General features: G+C 38.8%; 2 protein-coding genes and 1 pseudogene across 2 annotated transcripts; 1 reads left to right on the top strand and 2 right to left on the bottom strand.

Moving 5' to 3' along the window:
* Positions 1-853: 853 nt before the first annotated feature.
* LOC127420609 (ADP-ribosylation factor 3-like) lies at positions 854-4,978 on the bottom strand (annotated as a pseudogene).
* A 6,669-nt stretch (positions 4,979-11,647) lies between these two features.
* Positions 11,648-17,754, bottom strand: LOC127420605 (protein Wnt-10b-like). The gene is made up of 4 exons (XM_051663030.1): positions 17,575-17,754; positions 15,863-16,125; positions 15,081-15,532; positions 11,648-13,203 (listed from the first exon to the last, which is right to left on the bottom strand). Exons 1-4 carry the CDS (start codon positions 17,646-17,648, stop codon positions 12,712-12,714), a joined length of 1,281 nt encoding a protein of 426 aa, XP_051518990.1. The 5' UTR covers positions 17,649-17,754; the 3' UTR covers positions 11,648-12,711.
* Positions 17,755-20,903: 3,149 nt separating this feature from the next.
* On the top strand, positions 20,904-27,475 carry LOC127420606 (protein Wnt-1-like). The gene is made up of 5 exons (XM_051663032.1): positions 20,904-21,486; positions 21,863-21,968; positions 23,410-23,663; positions 23,842-24,107; positions 25,539-27,475. The coding sequence occupies exons 1-5, from the start codon at positions 21,477-21,479 to the stop codon at positions 26,028-26,030; spliced, it is 1,128 nt and encodes a 375-aa protein (XP_051518992.1). The 5' UTR covers positions 20,904-21,476; the 3' UTR covers positions 26,031-27,475.
* Positions 27,476-27,634: the final 159 nt, after the last annotated feature.

The following is a 27,634-nucleotide window of genomic DNA, read 5'->3' as shown; positions in this document are numbered from 1 at the left end:
CGCAGACAAACAGCATGCAAGAGCAGCAAAGTTAACTGTGGTGAAACAAATGTCGCTATTTAGTCATAGAACTGAATACCCAACCACAACAGCTGCTTGGGTAGTGAACGATATCAGCATAAAAGAAACAGTTCATTTACACAGAACAATGTGCTCAGTGCAAAACATGCCAGGACATCTACAACAATCAGTTCCTCTATCTGTTTAAAACTAAAGTAACCAAAGCTCGCTCAGAAACCTGTGCAGAAACACTAGTTAATGTGTGCATACACATACATAAAAAACATTATCACCACTTAGTAAAATGGACTGTCATGAAGTCTGTCTGATATGCTAATAAATCACAATGCTTAAATCACAATGTGTATTTCATTTTCAGTAGTGAAACAACATGCTTCTTGAATTTCTGCAACAATCAGAGCATTTTTAAAATGGTTTGAAACCATTTAAGTTGATTTCACTTAAATCTTTTAGGAAATGGAATCAACAGGTTTCTTAGTTTAAATATAGTTTAAATGACCTGCATTTAAGGTTTGCTCCTATTATTGTAATATAATGTAGGTAAAAGCTTTTCATTCACTCCCCATAACTGTCTTTTATACACAAGAGATTTTTAATCACTGATTTTATGAGCACAGCAAAACATTTCTATCGTCACTTAAATCTGAAAATCATGGGTACCATCCAATCATTTCATTGACCTGTTAGAATCATGACAAAGGTGGAGAGGTGGGGCTTAATGCAGTTTATCTTACATAATGAGGGAATACACTGAAAGTTTGTTCTGCGATGACCTGTCTCATGTTGGTCTCAACTTGTAAACAGAATGAAAGTAATGTTGAAACCACTGGTGCTCCCTGATGAGCTGCCACTTATGTTACTTCTCTCCCACCAGTTCCACTTGGATCCAGTCTGATTCATTTTTTGTTCTTGAGCTGGTTGGCCAGCCAGTCCAGGCCCTCATATAAACCATCTCCAGTGGTGGCACAGGTGGCCTGAATATATCGGTTATGATGGCGCAGTGAGTGGAGACCCAGCTTATCTGTGATTTCTGCAGCATTCATGGCATTTGGAAGATCCTATAAAGTGAGAAAGAAACACTGGCAATGGTGTCTCTCCTACCCTTCCTGTCTAAAACTCTTGAGAGGGTCATATTCAACCAGTTGTCTGCTTTTTTCTCACAGAACAACCTACTCGTCAGACTGTCTTCAAAAAAGGACACTCAATAGAGACTGCCCTCTTGTCATTAGCTGAAACCTTGTGACTGGCAAGAGCTAACTCCAAATCATCCATCCTCATCCTCCTTGACTTGTCTGCTGCAAGATCCTCCTGTCCACCCTCACTGACCTGGGCATCACAGGAACTGCGCTTGGATGGTTTGAGTCATATCTCACTGGCAGATCGTTCAAGGTCTACTGGAGAGGAGAGGTGTCCAAGACACACAAGCTGACCACTGGGGTTTCTCAAGGATCAGTGCTTGGACCCCTCCTCTTCTCGATGTACACAACATCACTCGGACCGGTCATTGAGCCACATGGCAGATGATACGCAGCTCTACCTGTCGTTCCAGCATGATGACCCTAATGTCTCAGCTTGTATCTCTGCTTGCCTCTCGGAAATATTTGGCCTGGATGAAGGAACGACACCTTCAGGTCAACCTTGCCAAGACAGAACTCCTCATGATCCCAGCCAACCCATCTGTTGACCACAACCTCACTTTTCATCTTGGCTCAACTACACTAACACCAACCAGAACAGCCCGGAACCTGGGAGTGGTGGTAGATGACCAGCTTAATTTCACTGCACACATCTCATCAACTCGCACTTTACAACATCAGAAAAATCAGACCTTTCCTGTCTGAATATGCTACACAGCTCCTGGTCCAAGCTCTGGTCATTTCAAGACTGGACTACTGCAATGCTCTGCTGGCTGGCCTTCCAGCTAATTCAATTAAGCCACTGCAGATGGTCCAGAATGCAGCAGCATGTCTGGTCTTCAATCAGCCAAAAAGGGCTCATGTCATCCCACTCTTGATTTCACTCCACTAGCTACCTGTAGGTGCTCGCATCAAATTCAAGGCTTTGACTCTTGCTTTCAGGACAGCCAATGGAACCGCACCCTCTTACTTCAATTCACTTATTCAGTTCTATGCTCCAACTCGCTCTCTGCAGTCTATGAACGAGCGACGCCTGGTGGTCCCATCACAAAGAGGCTCAAAGTCTATTTCATGATCGTTCACTTTCTCTGCTCTTCTGTAGTGGAATGAACTTCCAACCTCCACACGATCTGCTGTTACCTTCTCAACATTCAAGAACCAGCTGAAAACATATCCATTCCATGAGCACTTAACCAACCCACACTAATTGCACTTACCACTGCATTTAACATGCACTTCATGTACAAAAAAACAAACAAATTCCTTGTCTGTCTCTTTCTTCAATGCTAGCATCTTTACTACTCCAGCCACTGTGAGAACTTGGCAGATGTTGTTAAACTTTGTATGACAAATTATTGCTATGTGTCTCGTTTGTAAGTTGCTTTGGATAAAAGCGTCTGCTGAATGACTAAATGTAAAATATAATATCTTACTATACATATCATATAAAGTGCACAACAACAATGGTATCATTTATTTAGCTTCTTTAGCTCAGATCAAGAAAAACAATACTTTTTTTCAAGCTGGTCCAACTAATGTACATGTTTTCGAGTTAACTGACAAGCGATATTTGTGTCTAAAAGGTGAATTGTTTACCTTTAACCTCCTGGGACCCGAGTGTGACTGCTGTGTGCATTTTCCATTTCACTTTTTGATTTGTAACTAGTACCTAATAAACATGCAAAAAATAAATAAAAAATAAAATAAAATAAATAATAATAATAATAAATTCTATAGCAAATAGTTTTCCTAAACTATGACTCCATACGTTGAACATTTAACCCTTTAATGACAGACCAGAGCCTTCTGAAGAACTGAGATCAGTCGGTTTAAATTAATTTAAATTATGCGTTGCGTATAGTGAAGCCAAAATACAAAGTTCAAGCATGTGTACGTGGGGTCGCACAAGGTTAAGACTGGACTTCCTTTTCGTATATTAGGCTATATTGGCATACTGGGCATTCCAATTTCTCCCATTAATTTTCAAACAAGTGGTCTGTCTTGGGCTAAACTGTCTTTGTCTATACTCCTGTCTCTGTCTATACAGTATGTGGGAACCTTCATAATAGCAGGGGAATTCAATTAATGCAACATCTAGGACATTTTTCAGTTTGATCAGAATCCTGCCCTACAAGGTAGAAGACAACAACATAGAGAATTCTTACAAAGTTACACCCTGCCCCAACCTCAGACAGTTTGACAGCCTCTCTCTATGTTTAACTCCATCATATAAACCACAAGTAAAATGGGCTAAACAACCTGTCAGGATAGTGCCTGAAACAGGTATTTTAGAACTTCAGGTCGAACGAGGGCACAACACATCCCAAACATTAAGGTTTACCATCTACTGTCTTATGCTACATAAACAACTTTTTTGACAATTTCACAATTACTAAGAACATTCATGCTTTGCCCAATTAGAAATGATGCATGGACAAAGAAGTTCTCCATTCAAAGCATTCTTATAGAGGAATTTCTCATAGTTTCTCAACTAAATTTTTCTTGGAACTAGCATTTACACTTCCTGCAGACACTAAAAAAACTCTGTCTCTCCCATCCAACCAATTGAAATCTTATACAGATGCACTGTTGAGAGCACTACATCACAGTATGATATGACAGCTGCACATCACTAGATTGGAAAGCCCTCCAGCAGAAAGTCAAAGCTGCACACAACTTGGACTCGGCTATTGCCCAAAGACCACAACAACCACTGCTGCCGAAGTTCTCCAAATCACCAGAGATCCCATCTACACCAAATATAGTCTTCTTTCACTCCTGCCATCTGGAAGGTGGGACTGACACATACCGTACAAGCACACACAACCAGGCACAGGAAAATTTTCTACCTTAGAGCAGTTGCCTACAGTACTAAAAAATTCACATATTTCAAAAAGGACATATAGAAGACATGTCTGATGAAAAATGTGCAACAGTTGTCAATAAATGAATAAAGCGAATATATCAAGAAACCACATTAGTGGCTTACTGATGAATCAATGAATTGACTATGATATGAAAAGAAAAGCTGTTGGACAAAGGACACCACATCATGTCCACTAATGAAGCGTAAGAGAGCTCTTGCCTGTTTGTTGGCAAAGACAAGGAGTAAATCATCTCTCAGTTCATCCTCAGCCAGCATCCTCATCAGCTCTTCTCTGGCTTCACTGACTCGCTCACGATCATTGCTGTCGACCACGAAGATCAGACCTTAATACACATGGGGAAAGATGTGAAATGTGGCTATAGAGAGGCAGCAGATCACAACAGGGGACAATAAAGACCTTTTCTGTCAACAATATGCAATCTGAATATTAATTAAATGGCTAAAATATGTGAAAACAGTGAACATCCTCAGCCAAGCAGTATATTTCAGAGATATAAAGTGACTGAATAAGATTAATATTTGTTCAATCCTGTGTGTGGTTATGTGAGTTCTCTTTTCACCTTGTGTGTTCTGGAAGTAGTGACGCCGCAGAGGTCGGATTTTGTCCTGGCCGCCAACATCCCACACTGAAAAACTAATATTTTTGTACTCTCCACATTAAAACCTAGTTAACAAGAAAGCACAACGGGACCCAAATTACACATTTGACAAGACATCAAGAGATTTGTCTCTTGAGTAAGAGGCAAATAATACAATAATTATCAAGTGATTAAACATTTTCAGCACCAGAGGTGGGAATTGTAGTCACTATCTCTCCCAGCTTCAGTTTGTACAAGACTGTGGTCTTCCCTGCCGCATCCAACCTGACCATCAAAATCTGCATCTCCTTTTTCTCAGTAAAGCTCTTCAAAAGGTTGCCAAAAATGTTTCCCATGGTAGTAGGTTAGCCTTTCCCAACACAAAACACACAAAATCTAGGGTCAGTTTTTAAAAGACACATGCGATTGTCGTACCTCCATTTGTAGGCCTAAACAAATTTTAATCCATAATTTTGAACTGTGGATAAGTAAAAATCATAAAATAGATTTTCATTATTCTTATACAGTACATCAATGCAGTTAGCAAGAATCCTCAGTTCAATTTTCACTGGAACCAATTATAGTGGAATTTGTTATCTCAGTTCATGGGCAGCAATCCCATGAACAATATCATGGGATATTGTTCAATCAAAAGTGAACAATAGAACAACCATGATAACTATTTACAGAACTAGAAGCATTACCTACACTAGTCCAGTTAATGCATTTCACAAAGTATTAACCCAACAGTATGGTAAAAAATAAAATAAATAAATAAAGATGTAAATTAATAAGGAATACTTTACTATAAAGCACATGTATGAAGAAATAATAATGGCATGCATTTACAAAAATAATCCAGTTATGAGAGCCCACAAAAATGATTCACCTTTCAGTCCTCATAAACAGAACCAGTGAACATGAAAAGATAACTGAAGAGTGAACAGATCAGTGATGTCACAATAATGTTAGGTCATCTTGATCTAGCCTTTTGTTGAGAGCACTAATCTGCAAATTCATCTCAGATGACTCATGACTGTGTCATCATGAATTGATTAAATAAACGTCTATAGAGCCAAAGAAAATACAAGTACAAATCTGTCAGCAAAATAAACCACAAGGCCAGTCTAGTCTAATGTGTCATTCCCTTTTTAAAATATGCGCTTAATATGTAAAAGTGAAGAAAGTAGGCTATTGCTTTACCTTAACTGCTGATTCACAGAATGAGATGTTAATGTATGATGTGAATGGAAAAGATCCATCCTCCATAAAATGATGATGACTTTAACATCATGAGTGGAGTATTAAATGAAATGCCAGAGAATTGAAATGATCTGCATCACAAATGTAACAGCCAGAAGGAAAAAAATATATATGCAGCCCATATCAAATACAGCTCATAACAGGTTAGTACAGGGAAACAATCCTTAAAATCAGAAATCATGACAAAAGAACTGAATTCTGTTATAAGAGATGTCAGCCTACACATTATAGGCACCACTATGCATTCGCTTTATTAAAATATGCTCGCATCACGTTGTATCATTAATTATGACAGACCATGTCAGATCAGGAAATGGCAGTTATTATTTTTAAAACGTCTAAAAACACCTTTTATTTCTGTCACGACGTAGAGATATCACTGGAACAGCCGGCCTAAATTAACAGTTTGAATTTTAATACATATAATATTCAACATGCATTATTACGCCAGCAATACGTAGTGCATTTTACAAGAAATATTTTTTTCCCAACGTTTCGCGCCATCCCTACTCACCTTAGCGACAGACACCGGACAATTTCACACAAGTTACTCCGTTCTCGCGATATCAGCAGTGCGATTTAATTAAACACAAGTGTGGCTTGAGACATCTCGCGATATCTTCGAAGCGCATCGTTGCGATCCAAAATGACAATATGAACCCATGAACATACATTTTCATGCGTGAGTAACGTGGATTTCAGGTATTTATAAATAACATAGTAAGAGTTTAAGTATTTCCTTTAAGCATTGCTTCAACTATTTTTAACTACACTGAAAAAATACTAACGTGCTTCATGTGTTAACATCTAAATAAATTGGTTTGATTCAAGTCAAAAATATTATTTAACTTGTCTGTATCAACCTGAATACATTAGGTTACACCAACAAAACTCATTTTAAGCGTAAGATGAATTAGAAATTAAGGTAACAATTGCAGGCTACCACTTTTTACAGTGTACATGTTTCAAGGAGAAGTGTTGTCTGTTATATTAAGTAATCTAAGTGAAGTACGTTTAGTACATTTAGGTGTTTTTGTTTCTCTCAGAAGTAAGAATATGGTGATGATTTACGATGATTAAGGATATGTTGCTGCAAATGTTTGGAAGCACATTTCCATATTGTAATTAATAATTAATCTACGGCTGAGCCTAATGAATAAGTAACCTGATAGATGCTGCCAAATTACAAAACTTGGCAGCAGCTAACTGGTTTCTTCAGGCTGCCAAATTACTGAATTTGGTAGATACATGCATGCCAGATTATCAACATTGAAGTAAAATAAAAAAAAAAAATAAATAAATAAATTAAAAAAAAAAGGAAATTTCAGTAATCATTTACTCATGTTGTTCCAAACCCACATGGCTTTCACAAAAGAAGATCTTAGGCAGAATGTTAACACTGAACGCCCCAGTCACCATTCACTTTGACCACATAAGAGTGGTGACTTGCATTGTCATTCTTCCTAACATCCCCTTAAGTGTTGCATGAAAGAAAGAAAGCCATACAGTTTTGGGACAACAAGAGTGTGAGTAAATGACAGAATTTACATCTTTGGGTGGTTTCTCTTTAACATCCCAGAATATTACAGGACATACACTCACTGAACGCTTTATTAGGAACACCTGTTCACCTACTTATTCATGTGATTATCTAATCAGACAATCATGTGGCTGCAGTGCAATGAATAAAATCATGCATATGTGGGTCAGGCGCTTCAGTTAATGTTTAAATCAACCATCAGAATGGGAAAAAAATGTGATCTCTGTGATTTGATTGTGGCATGATTGTTGGTGTCAGACGGGTTGATTTGAGTATTTCTGTAACTGCTGATCTCCTGGGATTTTCATGCACAACAGTCTCTATAGTTTACTCAGAATGGTGCCAGAAACAAAAAAACATCCAGCGAGCAGCAGTTCTGTGGACGGAAATGCCTTGTTAATGAGAGAGGTCAATGGGAATGGCAAGACTGGTTCAAGATGACAGAAAGGCTACAGTAACTCAGATAACCACTCTGTACAATTGTAGTGAGCAGAATAGCATCTCAGAATGCACAACATGTTGAACCTTGAAGCAGACGGGCTACAACAGCAGAAGACCATGTCGGGCAATTTATTAAGATGATAGTGTTCCTAATTCAATTGTCATTGAGTGTACATACAGCTTATAGGCAGAAATCTTAAAGGGCCTTATCATTACAATAGGTCTTGTCCACAACCTGCTTCTTATGTTAGTAAAATTGATGTGCAATTTCACCATACACTGGCATACATATTACACTGAATAAATTCTGAAATAATGCCTCCTCATACTTGTATTTTTAACTATTAAATATAGGCATGCACATGATGCTTGCCCAGACCTTGTCCAGATGAAAAGAAAACTCTGTCCCCATGTCACTTCACACGGTCCACCGTGCGTCAGTGGGTTTATGATCGATGTGTTTATCAATTCAGTGGTTAGGAGAGAGGGAGTGGAGCAGATGCTTGCAGCTGCACACCAGATTATAGGGTGGAGTGGTGTATGGGGGGGGGGGGGGTGCTGTGTTTGTATGCACTGGGAGTTTTGGGGGTTATGGGGTGGGCAGAGTAGGCTACAGTGGGTAGGGGTGGGAGCAGAAGAGCTGGGATAGGGGGTGGGAGTTGTAATTTAAAGGAGCCTCTTCTCTGAAGTGTTTGCCAAATGGCACCCCAGCAAACACAATCATAAGTCGGGTTGGTTAGGCTTGCAGAACTAATGAGGGCTTGCACATTTAGGCAAGGGCTTTGATGTTCTGGGTAGCTGGCTCCTTGTTTTTTCTTTCCCTTTCTCTTTCTCTCTTGATCCCACATCAAAAATAGAAGGGGAAGCTGGACAAGGAACCCAGAAGCAGATGTTTTCAGCTGTTTTTCCTTTTGCCTCCCTTTTGATGTACCTCAATATTTGCAGTAAATGCTCACAAATTTGCATATACGTTTACAGCGAATGTTGTATAACAATTGCTAACTGTCTATCTATCTATCTATCTATCTATCTATCTATCTATCTATTAATCTATCTATGGACTGTTAGTCTGCCTATTCACAGTGTATGGTAGCTGACCAAAATATTTTCATATGACCCAGCATTGGATCTGTACCCTTCTCTCTTAACTGTGGCAGTGTCTGGTTGTCATTATTTTCAATGCTGTCAGTATGTTGCTTTGTATGTGTGATTGGCTGCACTGCATTTTGTTGGGGGGAATGCAGTCTATGGCTGTCCAATTTCTCTGTCTCACACATGGGAGAAACAGCGACAGGAAATTCCCTTTTGCAGCAGCTCCAGGATGAAATGATAAAGGAATAAAGAAATGTAAACCAGATATCCAGCACGTTATCATTCCACACCACTCTCATTCTCCATTTCTCTTTCACTCTCATCTTTATTGCCAGAGAAAATAACAAGAGAAGTGGGCTTTATAAAGCCATCAGACCATGGGTGTTCACTTCACTCAAACTACCGTCACCCCGCATCTTCATTTGTCAGTCTTGTGCGGAATCATATCGAAAAGCTCATGTTTGTTTCTAAGATGTTTATGCTTGTACTCAACACACTCACAGAACAGACTCTCAGACAGAGCTTAGACATCAGAACAGCATGCCTGTTTTTAGTTAAGTCATAAGGATGACAAACAGTACTCAGCCAGACATGGTGCAGTCACAACCATACCGCTGTCAAAATTTGGACAGCTGATCCCTCTAAGACAGGTTCATTCCTCTCCACATTTTTACCTCTGCTTTTAAAACTCTTTAAGAATGCCAATAATAAGAGGTCAGTGTCCATTAAAAATCTCAGGAAAAGAAGAATTATAGACATATTTGCATAAATTCTAATGTGTATACTTTTTCCTGAGGTGCAACTGATATGGGGCTTTTCCACTGCACGGTACAGCTCGACTCGACTCTGCTCGCTTTTTGTGGGTTTCCACTGTGGATAGTACCTGGTACTTTTTTTAGTACCACCTCGGTCGAGGTTCCAAGTGAGCTGAGCTGATTAAATGTGACGTCAAACCCTGCAGATCACTGATTGGTCAGAGAGAATCGTCACTACCAGCGTCACTGGATTTGCGACACAGGACATCAACCCGCTAGTTTTAAAGTTAGCAACAGCGATAACAATATCATTTGTTCACGCAACTTTCGAATTGTAAAAAAAAAAAACGGCTGAGCGCAAAACCACGCCGTGGTCAGTAAACAAGGTGCAGATGTTCCTCTCGTTAGCGACGAACGAAACGACGCAAAATGAAAAAGAATTTCAGGAAGTGTCTCGGCTGTTGGCTACCACCGGACCTACCAACAGTGTAGGGAAAAGTAAAAAAAACTTAAAAGTGACTACAGGACCATCAAGGACCACAACAGCCGGAGTGGTTCAAACAGAAGAAAGTGGAAGTGGTTTGACCAAATGGACGCTATCTATGGCAATAGACCGCTGAGCAATGGGAGGGAGAGTGCCCTGGACTCGGCCATAGTGTTGTTGGAGTCCACGATGGAGGATGGTACGTTATTTTGTTATGTTAACTCTATATTCTGCTTGAAAGCTTCACTTTATTTAGTTGACCAGCTACTGGAAAGCTTGCTTCTAAAACAACCAGGCCAATTTAACTGTAACACTTGTGTAAAATCACCATGCAACAACTGCAATGAGCTAGTAGCTAACAGCTAGCGGTCGTGTTATTGTTTATGGTCAGTAATGTTTGTGTCGCGTTTAAGATGAAGTCACGGCAGTAGAGGCAGCGCAACTATGACGATCAGCCTATAATCCCACCCACGTTGAGGCGGCACTAAACTGCAGTGGAAAAGCAAGCTCAGAAAAGTAAAACGAGCAGAGTCAAGTCGAATCGTAATGTGCGGTGGAAAAGTGCCAATAGTGTGTTGCGCGAGCAGCTTCAGAGACACGGGTTCCGGTCCCATGCAGTGTTGGGTGTAATTACTTTTAAATACTTTGGTGTAGTTCCTGTAATCTAATTGCTTTGTAGTCGAAAAGTAGTGTAATGAATTACATTTTAAATTATTGTGATCAGATTAAAGTTTTAAGTACATAATTTGGGTTACATATATTTCTAAAATAATATTATTTATGTATAAACATTTAGAACATGCTCATATGTAGGCCTACCTCTGTTTGTGTTTCTGTGAGAGCTGATGGGATAACAAAAGTGAACAAGAAGGAAAAATAGACATTTTTCACAATTTTAGAGAAGTAATTAGTAATTTGTAGTGGATAACTATTTTTGAGTAACTTACTCAACACTGGTCCCATGAAAACCAGGAGGTAATCATGCTCACCTAATTAATGATGAGTGTGATTCGGAGGTTGCATTTTCCTGCAAAGATTACATTTTTACTCCACTGATGGTTACGTTTAGGGTTGGGGTTTGGGTTATGGGTATATGGTTAATAAAGCATTCCTACATTTTTTACAACAATAACTCGCTTTTGGCGGCAATCTGTGGACATTTCACCCGGAAACCTGAGCTTACATGTGCCCATTCGTTCAACAACGTATGTGGCTCGAATTTCGGTAAGCACAGACTGATTTTAGCTGAAGAACTTTTGACCTACTAACGGCGAATTCACAGTGCGATAAGTCTGATTCTAGAGGGTCTTTCCTTGTTCTAAAGCCAGTGTAATTATACAGTCAATAAACCAAAAAAAAAAAAAAAAAATAACTGAGGCTTTCTTAGACATTTTACAACATATTACAAAGATAAATTCTCAACACTCTCCAAAACGATAAAATTTGGCAGCAATTGTAGGTTAATTTATTTGTGAAATTAATTTGATTTCCTAAGCATTGCCCTAACAAAATGAAAGGTTCAAAAAAACGTATACAACAATTTCACCGTAATTCGATTGTAGCTACGATGGCAACTGTTTAAATACAATTTAACCCAGGACTTCAGAGTATGAATGTCTTCCATCATAGCATCAAAGGCATCTGGCATCCAATATTGTTCACCAGTTCCTCTATGCGATGAGATGTGACTGTTTTTAATCAGCTGCAAAAATCCACATGAGGCACAAGTGTTCTCCAGTTGTTCCTTCACTCTCTTTGTCTTTGATTGGTCCGTCTCTATAGAGGTTAGGATGGGGTTACACAGCATATCAACTTTACAATTGTCCTGGTTTTCATAAAAAACAACCAAAATCAGAGCACATTCTCTGTCGCTGGCTAAGATTTTCTCCAGATTTGGGAGATTTTGATTTAATACAACATCTTATGAATCCTCGTAAAAAGGTACTGAGATGTTCTGACCAATTATGATAGCCATTGATATTTCAATGATCAATGTGGGAAAAGATTATAATGTTTTAAGTTACAGTGTTGTTGGAAACCTTCACCCCACAAGGCTGGTATTTCACCATCAAGAACAATTACAACATAAACTTCTCAAACATTTTGCCAAGGCAAGGAATATACATTAAGTGCACTTTTGAAAATGTAAAAAAGGTTGACCGCAGCAGTGCCTATATTTCTCAGGAATAATTTGTTCCTGCTGTTGTGCGTGCCTTGTTATTAAGTGGAGTGCAGATGGCGTTTGGGGCATTTGCTTGGTTTGAGAGGCTGAAGATTCCAAACAGGGAAAAATACGACAAATGACATGAGTCACCTCCTCCTCAATTTCTGACTTGGCATTTTGTGAATAACAACAGCAACACAATGCAAATGGATCCCAGATGATGGAGGTTAAAAGAAGGAGAGAAATGGATAAACAGACACACTGTGGGAGAGCAAAACACACACAGTCACATTCAGCATGACGCGGTACAGACTGTTGCCTCCTACTCCAAAAGAAGCGGCTTTGGACATTCACTTGCACACATTAACCCACTCTGTAACCCTGCACTCCTCACAGAGCACATAGCAGCACCAATGAAAGCGGCAGTGACATCGCTCACTGCGTGCCTGTTTAAGTATGTTGTGTCCACGGCCACAGCACAACGACCCACAGCCATCCATGCTGGGGCTGCTCTTGTTGCAAATGCGACCCTGTGTACCTAGGGAATCCACCGCTGGCTCACGATCGCAGAAGTCAGGTGACTTCTCGAAGTACACTAACTCACGTGAGATACTGTGCCGTCGGCCTCTGGCCTGATCTGAACCGGTGTTCCCACCAACTCGTGTGTTGAATGCACCACTGTTCTTGTTCTGAGAGTTTATGAAGATAGCAGTCAGGAATTTCTCGCGAAGCACTGATCCCACGAGCCGGAATTCAGGAGAGACATACCAGCAGGTCTTGAATTGGCAGCTGCCTGATGTGCCATGGCACTTGCACTTTCTCCTCATGTTGTCAGTAACTACCTGTTAAAGGCAGGAGCCATAAGGAAGAGAATACAATACATCCATTTTTTGTTTATTTGTTTTTAAGTTAATCCAATGCTTTCTTTAAATGCTGATGTGGTTATCAGTAGAGCTGGGTATTGATACAGATTTCCCGATTCGATTCTGATTCATTTGGGTTTATTTCAGTTATAATGTCCACTTTGCTTACATGTAAAAATAAATTTTGTCTCATGCTGTTAATTACACAGGGGAACTTATGACTTGGTACATTACAAAAATCAAAATTTTTTTTTTTTTTTATCATAAGTTTTCATAATTTTAGTCACATTTTATCTTTTTAAAATGTACAAATTCAGTGTATTTAATCAATAAATATGTCTTGAAATTGCATATGTTAATTGCGTAGTGTATATACACTCACTGAGCACTTTATTAGGTACACCTGTACACCTACTTATTCATGTGATTATCTAATCAGCTAATCGTATGGCAAAAGTGCAGTGCATAAAATCATGCCGATACGGATCAGGAACTTCAGTTAATGTTCACATCAACCATCAGAATGGAGAAAAAATGTGATCTCAGTGATTTCGACCGTGGCATGATTGTTGGTGCCAGACAGGCTGGTTTGAGTATTTCTGTAACTGCTGGTCTCCTGGGATTTTCACGCATAACAGTCTCTAGAGTTTACTCAGAATTGTGCCAAAAACAAAAAACATCCAGTGAGCGGCAGTTCTGCAGACGGAAACGCCATGTTGATGAGAGAGGTCAGCGGAGAACGGCCAGACTGGTTCGAGCTGACAGAAAGGCTACGGTAACTCAGATAACCACTCTGTAGTGAGCAGAATAGCATCTCAGAATGCACAACATGTCGAACCTTGAGGTAGATGGGCTACTACAGCAGAAGACCATGTCTGGCACTTTATTAGGACCATAGTATTTTGATTCATGTTTGTTTTTACAGGCATAATTTGTACTATTTACAAGTATTTACATAGATTTTTAGAACACATGCTAAAACAGTACTGTCTCTTTCAGAATAGTGCAGTTCAGCGAGCATCTCACAGAAGTGTTTTGTCTGAGTGTATATTAACAAGAGTGGAGCTGCATGGATTATTTACTGCATCTGTGCTATGTGAAATTAAAATTAAATGCGTCTTTTTTGTTTTGTTTTTGGTCAGCAGCTGACTGTAAAGAACAGAAAGGGTATTAAAAGAGACATTATTTGACAAATAGATTGCGTAGATCTCGTCTTTGGACACATTGCACAGAACAAGTCAAACCAAACTTTTACTCTAAACAAGCAGTGAAAGGATCACATTGCTGAACTTTTTCGCCACAATACCACTCAATCACTGGTGATGGAACTCTGAACATTAACCAGCCAATGGCTAAAACATTTTTACGGGTGATTTACTACATTATAGAGGTTTGAGTAAAAGGTCGATCTTGCGATTTAAGAATTAACATTGAGTCAAAAGAAGACTGTGATGCATCGTAAATCTATATTTTTACCCAGCCCTAGTTTTCATGGTGTAAAGCTGGAGTGTGTAATATCTGTGCCACTAGTGTCACAAAACAGCATTGCAAAAATAATGACCAATAATATTTTTGAAAAGTTTCCATTCTCCTTCTGTCTTGCATTGGTTGGACAAACAGATAGTCCTGCCCCAAGACTCATGCCATTGGTGGAGCCAATTTAGCTGTGTCAGGCTGGATGGGTAGCTCAAACAAACACAGAGCCAAAATGTTTACACATTGAGGTGAAATCACACTACAAATGGCACACTCTGCATATTCGAAAAAAATACACACATCAGCTTTAAAAGATCACACAAGGCAATGCGTATGTATATGTCATTACGATATTCTTAGAAACTGATAAGTAACCACACCTGTCTGCCAACTCTATTATTGTGGATCCGCATACGTGCGTGAATATCGCGAGGAGTTACTCTGGAATCCAACCAATCCCTGGAAAATCGTACGCCGAAACGGACATCATGACTACAGCCTCCCCACTCCCAGGTGTCCTGCAGTGTTGTGACTTCATCTGGTAAGGGTTTGAGGAGACTGACAGGGTGGGAAGAGCGTAAATTGGCTGGCACGCCACTGTGAAGTGCACTGAGTTCAGGTGTATTTCCTCCTGTGCCTGCTTTGGTAACCCCACTCCTCTGAAAACTCTGAAGCTGGAGCTGGGTTAACTTGAGACGGATTTTGTCATCGTCCAGGCTTCGCTTAGCTTCACAGCCACACCCGCGCAACTTACCCAAGCTGCATGCCGATGCCACTGAGTGCACAACACCTGCAGCCAACAGAGACAGTGAGAAGGCACTCTCTCTGAAACCTGGGATGAAAGAGAAGATGTTTGTATTTGCACAGAAAATGATTCTGCCAATAGAGTAAACAGCTTTCTGTAAAAACATACATAAAGTGAAGTATGCAGAAGCCAGCTGGTGAGATAATGATCTATAACGATCTTTATCTAAAATCTCATAAAATACATTTTCCATGGTGGAAATAAAAAGGCTTCACTGCATTAAACAATGACTCAATGCTGATATTTTTCCTGTTTGGCCAATGTACACTCTGGGTTGCATTTCAATGCCCAATTTATGACTGCATTGGCTCGCTACAACTTCAGCACTTCCCATGCCCCTTTTTGCCATCTACTCACCCCTGTTGAGAATGGCACTCTGATGGGGCAACTTGCCATGGTTCTCCAGGGAGGAGCAGTTCCAGCGCTGATCTCTGAGCTGGTGCTGGCATTCGTAAATAGCAACCTGAATGCCCTGCAGAGCAGAGGCTGTGACATCAGGGCTGCGCACACACAAACGCATCTGTCTTTTGGTCAGGCCTGCCAGTCCTACACACACTGCGTTGGGGGTAAGCACTGGCTCTCCTGCCACCTTCAGGCCAAGAATGTCATTGCCCAGTACCCTGAGAAAAAAGAAAATTAATTTTACAGCAGTGATATGATATCATCATAGAGTAGAAGGCTGGTGTGGTCCTTTTTAAATGGTTTACATATGTGGAAAAAAAATTATTACTTCTGGCGTGGTGATATGTGTCGAGTTTGTTTTGCTCTTCTGCAGGGATGCAAACTACTAACCTTTCTGAAGCTAATTAGCCTAAAAATGTTTTGGTAACATTTTCTACGTTTACCTTATAAAATCAAAAGGGTTAAAAGGGTTACTTAAAGCTTAAACACTTAAAAAAAAAAAAATCTTTAAATAAAACAAAAAGATTTAAATTCAACAAACAAATCAACTGAAAAAATACAGTACATCTGGAACACCTGCTTTGATTTTCGAACTTTCGAACTCCAGTTTGCATCATCTGTATTTTGGGTCATTATGACAATGAATTCAGTCATTAATAAGTGACAGAAAATATTGTGTTTAATTTTATTAAGATAACAATAACCTGGTTAAAGTAACATCAAAAGTTAATTGTGCAATATTACAAAACATTTTAAATATGGCAATGAAAAATGAAAAATTCAAAGGTTTATTGAAATGTCTTTTTCCCCCTAATATCAGCAATTTATTGTGTATCATTTGAAACATTTTTGCATTTGAGGCCCTGACACTCAAACAAGGCTGTGACCTTGCAAGAGGCAAACATAAAACTTCCATGAATATTTAAAAGCCCTGTTTTCTATCAGTGTCTTGGCATGCCTGATAATAATCTGATGAGAAAAAAAATTACTATACGGAAAAGATTTGTGGGAAATAGTACATCAAAAGCTTAACACACTTTTGTTATTAAATATATTGTGCTCATTAACAATTTGAGTATTTTTTGAGAAAAGTGAGAGAACATTCATGACTGTACAGTTTTGCCTGTCGCATCACTGGTTTTGATTAGAGAGCCTGATTCAGCCTGAGCTGAATAGTTCAACTAATACAGCCTATCTGTTAATAAAATAACACCGCAACAACACACAAAAAAGACGAAAACATTAACACAACTGTGGCTTGATCATAGCCTATTTGTCACCTTAATAATTATTATTATTTTTAAGTAATAGTTTTTGGCATTTTTCATATTTAATAGATTGGTCCGTGGAGAAAGAGTGCCAAAAAAAAATGACTGGGAAGAGGATGGGGATCAAGATCGGGAAAGGACCTCGAGTCACGACTCGAACTCGGGTCGCCCGTGATGCCACCGCACCATATGTCAGAGCCCACAAACCTACGGCTTTGACTTCACTTTGAATTTAAATAACGGTTGACTAAATCTCGGTTAGTCTCGGCTATAATTTCGAATCTATGCATTAGAATGACTGGCTTTCCAAAACAACCTCGATTAATCTAATGAGTAGATCTATTTTAATACATCCCATCCCATCCCATCCCATGACAGGACTTCTACCTTTCTACTTACGTGAACGCAGGTGACAGAAGTGCAGCAGCCCAAATCAGTACTCGTCCCAAACATTGCCTGTGGAATAACTCCATTTCGTTGAAAGCTTTTCTCGACGGGACATTAAGGCACCTGTGGGATCGCTTTAAAGGAACTGAAACGGACAGATGACTATGTTGTTATCTTGTTTTCTGTGAGGAGCTGGGAGTTAAGCAGCATTTGATGAAGGTTGGGACGGAGCATGTATGTCTCTGAGGAGGAGGAGAAGGAGGAGGAGGAGGAGGGGGCGCCGTTAGGGTGGGCAAACACCGCCTGAGGCGCTTGTTTTTGAACAAGTTGAAAAATATCAAGGCCTATGTCAAACTTTCAATAGTTTCAATAGCCAAAGCAAATCTGAATGTGAACAATTTGCTGTGATAATATTGTGACTCGCACCATTATTATCCATGCTAAATGGGCATATGAGTAAATCAGTTCCAGAATTTTAATAGTAGCCTGAACCAACACCATCTCAGTTTAGGGATGTAACATTGACCACTATATTTAGATATTTTGGTAACAAGTGCACAAGTAAAGCACGGTTCAAGAACGCGTTTTTGTGTCCATCTGCGCTGTTTTTCCAAATATATATTTTGTATTATTTTTTATATAGTTAAACATGCGCTATAGACGCGCGTCTTTGACTGCTGCGCCATGTACCGCTGTTTTTCAGTGTCTCGCGGCAGGAGTGCTGTGTTTTTAGTCAGATATAAGTGTCAACTTTTAAACAGCCTCTCAAGACATCTGCATTCTGTTATATGCATTGATGCGTCTAGCTTTTTTGAACGGCCCCTAACAAGGGTAATAAGGTTGAGATGTAGGTTGTAAGTGTAACTAGTTTTCTCTGTTGTTCTGTAAAGCTGTTGCACTAAGATACTATTGTAGCTACTGCTACAATTTATTTTGCACTCTCCAATTCACTTGTGTACACTGTATTAATGCGAAAACTTGCTGCTGCACTGTTGCATTGTAGGCTACTATAATTTGCAATATGTAATCCCTTTGTATTTAGTAGGCCTATAGATGTATTTTTTGTTGTGTTTTATTTTTTTGTCTTTTTTTAATTTTTTTTAATTTTTTTGACTGTTTATTTTATATTTTGCTCTGTCAGTTTACTGCAGAACTTGGTGAAAAGGCACTGTATAGCTATTTAAACTAAAGTAAAAATCATTCATATAGGCTACAATAAGCAGAGCAGCAGCAGGCAAGCGTGCGGCTCTTCTTGAACAATGAGAGGTGCGTGTGCGCGTTCATGTGTTCACCCATCCTCCCACACCAAATCAGTTCACCATGCAGTTATAGTGACGTTTCACTTTAATTAGGCCCACATTCATCATATTCCTCGACACTCTAAATGAGAATGATTTTGCCTACAGCCTGATGGAAATGGCCTCGAGCAATCGCAGACTTATTTCGTTTGTCTTATTTTGTTTGTCTATGCACGTCTGAGTTCGTGCGTATAATTAGTCCGATAACTGACCATGATGGAGGGTTTTTTTTTTGTCAAAGCTGATATTCAGTGAAAACGCGAGACATTGATGCGAAATTGATGCGTAGTTTGATGGGGGCCAACACATTTTAGACTTATGCATATTAAGTTTGTTCAATAGACAAGCTGTCGGTGTTTTAATCATTTTTATTTTATTTATTTTTTTAAGCAATTTTCTGGCTGTTATACCTAAAAGACACAATGATGTGACACAACAAGATGTTTAAACTTCGTTCTCTGGGCCCAGCACTGGATGTAGGCCCTATGTCCGAATAAACCCGAATATCTGATGCATTAGCAGTTTACAAGATTAAGGGGTTATCTTGCTTGTGGTAAGAATACCACTGGTCAGTGCATAAATATGCGCAGCAGGTGTGTGTGTGTATATATATATATATATATATATATATATATATATATATATATATATATATATATATATATATATATATATATATAATAAAAACAAAATAATTCGTGACCTGATCCTAGAAGGAGCATCTCGTTTCTTATCTTTATTAATATTATTATTATTAACAGTATAGAAGTATAAGAATTACCACAGAATGTCCGGACTAGTTGGATTAATGTCACGAAATGGCGTTAAATCCTCCCCTAATCATTCTTAACACAGGACACTGACAAAAGTTCTTGGTTTTGGGCTAATCACCTCTATTCTCGGAGATCAATTCTTGTATTGGAGCTAATCACCTCTATTCCTCTCCCTAAGCTCTGGCAACGAAAAATGCATTAGCATTTTGCCGTGGCGTGTATATCTAAGTGGCTTAAAAAGTGATTTGAAGTTGATTTGTATATAAAAGGTGTCTCTTTAACCGGATTGCCGCTAATCTGCAAAGCATCGCATGAATGTTTCAGGGAAACCTGTTTAAGATCCTTCAAGAGTATAAGAGCGGGCTAAGCTCAGAAAGCTCATTAAATATCAGTAACAAAAGCGCACTTCCTTCAGTTGGCCATTTCAAACCATAAGAGAAAAAAGTAGGCTACTCTCACTCTCTCTTATGTGAATGCGTTATTCTTTCATGACAACACCACACACCTTATATGGGCAAGATGTTGCAAACAATAGCCTAAATACATGTACACGGCAAAAATGAATCAGGGGTCGGGACATTTCTGGCAGTTGCTGATAATTCTATGTGCAAAAACATATACTGTCAAAACTGACAGCAAATTACAGTTTGACTCATGCCAATGCTTTACTGACACATGCGTTTGAGAGAGGTCTGCAGTACAGATGGTGAACAGTTGTAGCCCTATCTCGACTTTTTTTTAATTTTTTTATTTTATTTTTTTTACTTTGGTATCACACCTTAAAACTCGAGTCCACATTTCTTGAGTTATTAATCTTTAGCCAAATTTAGTAATTTCATTCGTTGTTTATTTAGGGTACGTCTGGTGAAGCACTTAATGACTTTTAAGAAATACTGAAACAGCATGTCTTTAATGTACTTCTTTTTTTTTATTTCATTCCTTTTTTCAACAAAATTATAGCGTAACATTTCCACACAGTAGGCTACTTGATGTGGATGAAGTGATGTACTTTATTTAAACAATGAAAAGGGAGCGCGCGGAGCTCATGGAAATCCAAGGAACCGTTTTTTTTTTTTTTTTTTTTTTTTTTTTTTTGTACGCGAGAGAGGGTGGAGACGAATTTAAGGGAGTAATCCATCCATTTCTGGTAAAAAGGCCAGATTAGATGTTTTATGTCCCCAGCCTGATCTCATGTGACCAGGTTGCATATTCCACTCTTACTGTAACTGTGTCGTGACACCATCCACGCAGAAGGCACCGAAGACTCAAGTGGCGCGCGAACATTCACCAATGAGAAGGAATCAACTTTGCTCAGCTGCATATGGAAGACGCATAGAAGAGGGACTGTGTTTTATTATGATTTCGCCTGAATGTATCTGTGGAATCTCTGGAGGAGGATTACAAAATTATATGTAATTAAAAGCGCGTATAACGGATCTTTCATTCATCTCCTTTCCTTTATGTCGGGTTTTGCCTCCTGTATTCATTGTGCCCAATGAGAAGAATTAAGCTATCCGTCCATTCAGTTTCACTCAAAAGGAGGGAGGAAGAAAACAGAGAGAGATGAGAGCAGCAAATCCCTTTTTTATTCATCTTGTAGCGTTCAATAAGTGAACAATGTGTCGCCTATCAGTCACCGAGGGGATCAGGTCTACGGGACTGTCCCACGCGCTCAGTGCTCTGAGCAGAGCATCACTAAGACACAGACTGTAGGAGCAGCAGCAGTGGCATCCCATCCAGGACCTTTTCTGTGACTTCTACACACAGAGCACAACACTCGGACAAATCTGATCTCTCAAGATTTTATGAAGAAACATTGACCCACACTGTCAGTCGCACTGGAATGTGGAGTGGTAAGTTGCTGAATAACCAGAATAGTTAAATACATTTATTTTATTTGTTTATTCACATATTTGAGTCAGTGTTGATATTCATTAATAAAATGATGATTGTCTATATTACAATTAGTCTTGCATTTAAAAAAAAATGCAATGACTGCAATCATTCATACAGTTAACATAGCCTACATATTAGGCTACACAGCAATGCACTCCTGAAATATGTTTATTTTTGTGGACTACAAATTATTATTATTATTATTATTATTTCATTAATTTCTTATGTTACTATATATAGCCCTAATAATCTCGAAAGGTATTGGAATATTTCTGAGAACCTATTTGTGGTCAATGTTAATAGGTTTAACTAATTAAACGTTTGCCCTTTTAGATATAATGCGGGTACTCGCGTTGCTTCTCGCAGTCAAAGCGGCATGTGTTCTTCTGGTCTCCTCACTCACTGGCACAGGAGCAGTGAACAACAGCGGCCGGTGGTGGTAAGATATAGCATATGATAACCTATACTCTACTACAATACACACGATGCATTAATCCAATTATATGAACAACCAGAGCTCTTGTTCAGTTTCAGGCTTTGATGCACAGTTTATCGCTTATAATATGTTAAGATGTTAGTGCATTAGCAGTGCATACAAGAGTAAATTAAATGGCCAAACCCATTGTTATTTAGACAAGCGAAGGATATACAATGTCATTTAGTTGATGATGGAATAATGGTAGCTGTCACTTACTCTGTTGGTAAACAGAAAATAAGGCGAAGGGCATATGCATAGATTCGACGTTACCCTTTTTAGTTAGTAGATTTTAATTTAATTTGAAACAATTTTTAAACAGCAATTTTCTAAAGAGATTAGAAGGTAAACCTGAAATAAATCAATGTAATCTTAGTTATACTAGCCTAAATCTGTTTACTCGGCGCTACTGCTTTTTCTCTCTCTCTCCCTTCTCTTCTCTCTTTCTCTGTCATTTTGACAGTGTGGCTTGAACTCGGGACAAGATTTTTCAATCCAATGTGGGACCAATTAAAGGCGGATTTATTTTATGGCTGAGAGCTGTTCCTTTCCAGGTCGTTTTCAGGGTCGAATTCGTGTAATGTCCCGAGCATTCCGGAGTAGGTTAAATCTAGACACAAAATGTGCCAATGGCTGTACGCATATCTGTCACAAACTAATAATTGCGAACGTGTTTAAAAATTCTTAGACACACGTTACCAAAACCACATGTGTGATTTCACGACGTAGGAAGGAGAGCTTCTTCATCTCCTTTTTTAAATGTAATTATTACTTCTTTTTAAATAAATTATTTTTGTCGTTATAAATGTGGTGTAGTTCAAATGAGAAGTAAACCAGGAGGTTTACAGAGGGTCAGATGTTATTTTTGGACTGCAAGCAGGATACCGACACAGTGCATCCGAGATGAGATGTTTAGAACAGAGCAATTTTACAACTTGGTAAAACGCAATTTCAGATTCATGTCCACTTTAATTTGATAGACTGGAACTGTTGCAGTCTTTTCTCCAGCCTGCTCTGTAATCATAACCTTTGTTCTATGTAATAATATTGTTATAACAGTGTAATAACAGCTCAACAGTTAGGATTAATAGGAATTTACTAAATCTGTTGGTATAGTTTATGCTCAATAATACATAATCAAATCTGTATATTAAATTGTTATGAAAGCCTAATCATTTTATTCCAAACATGCTCACAACTTCATTTTTGACCAAACATTTCACATTTCTGCACATCAGTTGTCTGAGATTCTTAACTCGCCAAAATGTGAAGATACAGAATTAATGAGGAGTTGACCGTACAATAATTTGTTAAAGATCTTGCAATTGAGATCAAAAATATAAATATCTATTTTGTAGACCATTTCCAATCTACCTATGTCACAATTTCATTTTTTTTCTACCAGGGGCATTGTGAATGTAGCATCCTCAGGAAATCTCCTTACCAACTCCAAGAATGTGCAGTTGGCACTGGACCCCAGCCTGGCATTGCTAAGTCGTCGCCAGAGAAAATTGATTAGGCAAAACCCTGGCATCTTGCATGCCATTGCAGCAGGCCTGCATACAGCCATCAAGGAATGCAAATGGCAGTTTCGTAACCGCAGATGGAACTGTCCGACCACCCACAGCCCTAATGTCTTTGGGAAAATTGTCAATCGAGGTGAGTAAAAAGTATTAACCAACTTTTTGAACACTATTCATATATCATACAGTAGAGAGCAGAACATAGAATTGTACAATAATATTATCTGGACAGAGACACAAATTGTTAGAGACAATATTTGTCGTAGAAGAGACTCTTTAGAAAGCACTAAAGTACATTTTGGATGTTTTGTTAGGTTGCCGTGAGACTGCGTTTGTGTTTGCCATCACAAGTGCTGGTGTTACTCACGCTGTGGCTCGGTCCTGCTCTGAGGGGGCAATTGAGTCCTGCACCTGTGACTACCGGCACCGAGGTCCAGGAGGGCCAGACTGGCACTGGGGCGGCTGCAGCGACAATGTGGAATTTGGCAGGATGTTCGGACGGGAGTTTGTGGATTCCAGTGAGAGGGGCAGAGATCTACGGTATCTGACCAACCTGCACAACAACGAGGCAGGAAGAATGGTAAGTAACTGGATCTATTGAGTTTCTTCTTTCTATAAATAAATAAATAACCATGCAATTAGAGAAGTATTTTATTCAAACATGAACATTCTGCCATCACTGACTAACCCTGACTATAATGTTGTTCTAAACCTGTATGATTTCATTTATTCCGGGGAACACAAAAAGTGAATTATTCAAGAATATCTTGAAGGAGTCTAGGGCTGTCGAGCATTAAAATGCCTTTAAAATTAGTTTTGTGTGACAAACAGACCCAAATTTCAAGTTGTGTAAATCTTCCCCTCTGCTATAGCTCTCAAATCAAATATGGTGCCATTAGACATGCAGGTTTGATGTCAATGATGTTTGATGCCAATGGCGTTTGGCATCAGTTGACATCAACAAACTACCTGGCAATTTCTTTTTTCTTACCTTGTCTCATTTTCCAGTAACAATGTCAAACCATCCTTAAAACAAGAAAAAATTAATTGAGAAGCAGAATGACATAAGTCTGGTTTTAAGAGAAATCTAACAACATTTATGTGGGGTTTATTCTTGAAACAAGGGAAAAATTATTTGCCAATGGGGTTAGAAAAATTTAATTTCCCTTTGAATCAAATGTTTTTTCTTAACCCACTGGCAAATACACTCACTGAGCACTTTATAAGAAACACTATGTTCCTAATAAAGTGCCGGACGTGGTCTTCAACTTTTGTAGCCCATCCGCCTCAATGTTTGACGTGTTGTGCATTATGAGATGCTATTCTGCTCACTAAAATTGTACAGAGTGGTTATCTGAGTTACCGTAGCCTTTCTGTCAGCTCGAACCAGTCTGGCCATTCTCCGCTGACCTCTCTCATCAACAAGATGTTTCTGTCCGCAGAACCGCTGCTCACTGGATGTTTTTTGTTTTAGCACTCTTTACACTCTAGAGAATGTTGTGCATGTAAAACATAGGAGATCAGCAGTTACAGAAATACTCAAACCAGCCTGTCTGTCACCAACAATAATACCACAGTTGAAATCAGGGATCACATTTTTTCCCCATACTGATGGTTGATGTGAACATTAACTAAGTGTCCTGTCCTGTATATGCATGATTTTATGCATTGCACTGCTGCCACACGATTGGCTGATTAGATATTCACAAGAATAAGTACAATACAGGTGTTCCTAATAAAATGCTCAGTGAGTGTAATTTTTTCTTGTTAGAAGCATAAACTTTACTAAGTTTAGTTAGATTAAAAAAAAAAAAAAAAGACAAAATATGTAGTCATTTTACTTTTTAAGTAAATTTATCTTGTTTTAAGAAACTTTAGATATTTTTCCTGGAAAACAAGACAAAAATACTCATTTTTTGCAGTGTATTTTTGATAATGATAAAGCTTTTTAATTTATAGCGAACTATTCCTAAACACAAATGTTTCATAATTTTTTCTCTACTGTCTATAGACAGTTGCGTCAGAGATGCAACAAGAGTGCAAGTGTCATGGGATGTCTGGCTCTTGCGCTGTGCGAACCTGCTGGATGAGACTGCCCAGCTTCCGTGCAGTGGGAGACTTCCTGAAGGACCACTTTGATGGTGCATCCCGAGTGGTGTATGCCAACAAAGGCAGCAACCGGGCGTCTCATCGGGCTGACCCCCGCCATCTAGAGCCGGAGAATCCAGCACATAAGCTCCCATCTGTTCGGGACCTGGTCTACTTTGAGAAGTCACCCAATTTCTGCTCTTACAATGGCAAAACAGGCACACATGGCACTTCAGGACGCACTTGCAATAGTTCATCGCCAGCGCTGGACGGGTGTGAGCTGCTGTGCTGTGGAAGGGGGTACAAGACTCGGATGGAGCAGGTCACAGAAAGATGCCACTGTACATTTCACTGGTGCTGTCACGTGAGCTGCCTCAATTGTACCCATTCACAGACTGTCCACCAGTGTCTATGATGGACAAGAACAAACTGAAAAACTGGAGGCAAAGGGACATAATTGACTACAGGGTCCCAAACTGGGTATTGAAAGGGTGTTAGGACGGAACACAAATCGGTTGGTTGAATTGGAAAGTATATTCAATGTATTAACTACTGAGAAAAGTTTTTAGGAGCTCTGTTTATAAAAGACTACTGCTCAAGTGGTAAACTGAAAAAATATTTGTGAACTGTTACTCTGATCTAATGTAATGGGATGAGAACCACTATGCACTGTGCAAAACTATGGGCAGGAAATAGTGCCCATGTAAACAAAAGCTGAAAACACTCTGAAATGTAAAGTGCAGCACCACCAGGCTTCCCTCTTTTCTGATACTTTGGGGAACATAGAAGCTAGAAAGTAGTAACTGGACACAGTTTGACAGATGTTCCTGTGGTGAGGGAACCACAAGCATTCTCTCTCATAAACCAGTGCAAATGTCTAACAAGAGGGCGGTTCTTTAAAATATTTTTGCATTTTGTTTTCTTTAGCTGCAGTCCTACTCGTCTCACATAAAATTGTGTAAAGTGCTTCTCAAGGGATGGGGCTTCCTTTTCCGATTACTGTGTAGTGGAATCCCGAACTCCACTCAACCTCTCGTGATTTCCCACTCCAACCTGCCATACTTCCCGTCATTGCTTTGAGTCTTCTGCCATTTTTAAATAACATTTATTATTATGTGGTATACCATGTTATTGTGAAAAAGTTGGAAAAGTTTTGGGAAGAAAAAATTACAATTGACCTGAAATTGACTTTGAAGATGATTAAATGTTTTGTTAGTGCAACAGACACTAATGACTACAGATAAAGTTTTAATTTTACATAAATCTCAATAGGGAATGCTGAAGACTTTGTTTATGCACAAGTACAAAAGAATAGGGTATACATTTATTACATAAAAGACAAACGTGTATAAAGATAATCCTGCAAAAGCCCTACTACCTATAGTTTACAGTGGACAAACAGTTCACATTTATTGTTTTCGAAAGAGCCACATTTATGGAAACTGTATTTTGTATATCAGCTAACATAACCAAAATGTTGTAAATATTATACATAGATTTGATCTATATATTTATGCTAATGCAACTTGCAATGTGAGAAAAGATTTTAATCTAATAGTGGGCTGAATCCTCTATCATATGAAATATTTTGTAAGAAACTTCAGCCAATTGTGTGCTAACAGTAACAAAATGATGAAAAGGTGTGATCAGAATGGGGCCACATACATCACAGAGACATGATTAATTTGTCATATGCCTGATTTGCTTGTCTCTTGACACCTGTTTTAAATGCACTGAATACCATCTTTTAATATTGTGAATGAAAAGTATTTATTATTGTATGATGGCTTTGATAGAAAATGCTGATAAAATGAAATATTTTAGTTCAGTTTAGAAAAAGGTTGTTTTCATATAGTGTAATAGCACAATAAAGTTTATATTTTCACTATTTTTATTCTCAGAATACCTTTATTTTGTTGACCATAAAATATTGTACATTTTTAAACATTGACAGTTACTCTACTTGAACTCAGCACCAGGTTTGTCTTTCCATATGTTCCAATGTTCATTTGTGATCAA

Source organism: Myxocyprinus asiaticus, chromosome 29, assembly GCF_019703515.2.
Source record: "Myxocyprinus asiaticus isolate MX2 ecotype Aquarium Trade chromosome 29, UBuf_Myxa_2, whole genome shotgun sequence".
NCBI lineage: Eukaryota > Metazoa > Chordata > Actinopteri > Cypriniformes > Catostomidae > Myxocyprinus > Myxocyprinus asiaticus.
Note: the sequence above shows the minus strand (reverse complement) of the source record. Positions and strands in the feature narration are given on the sequence as shown.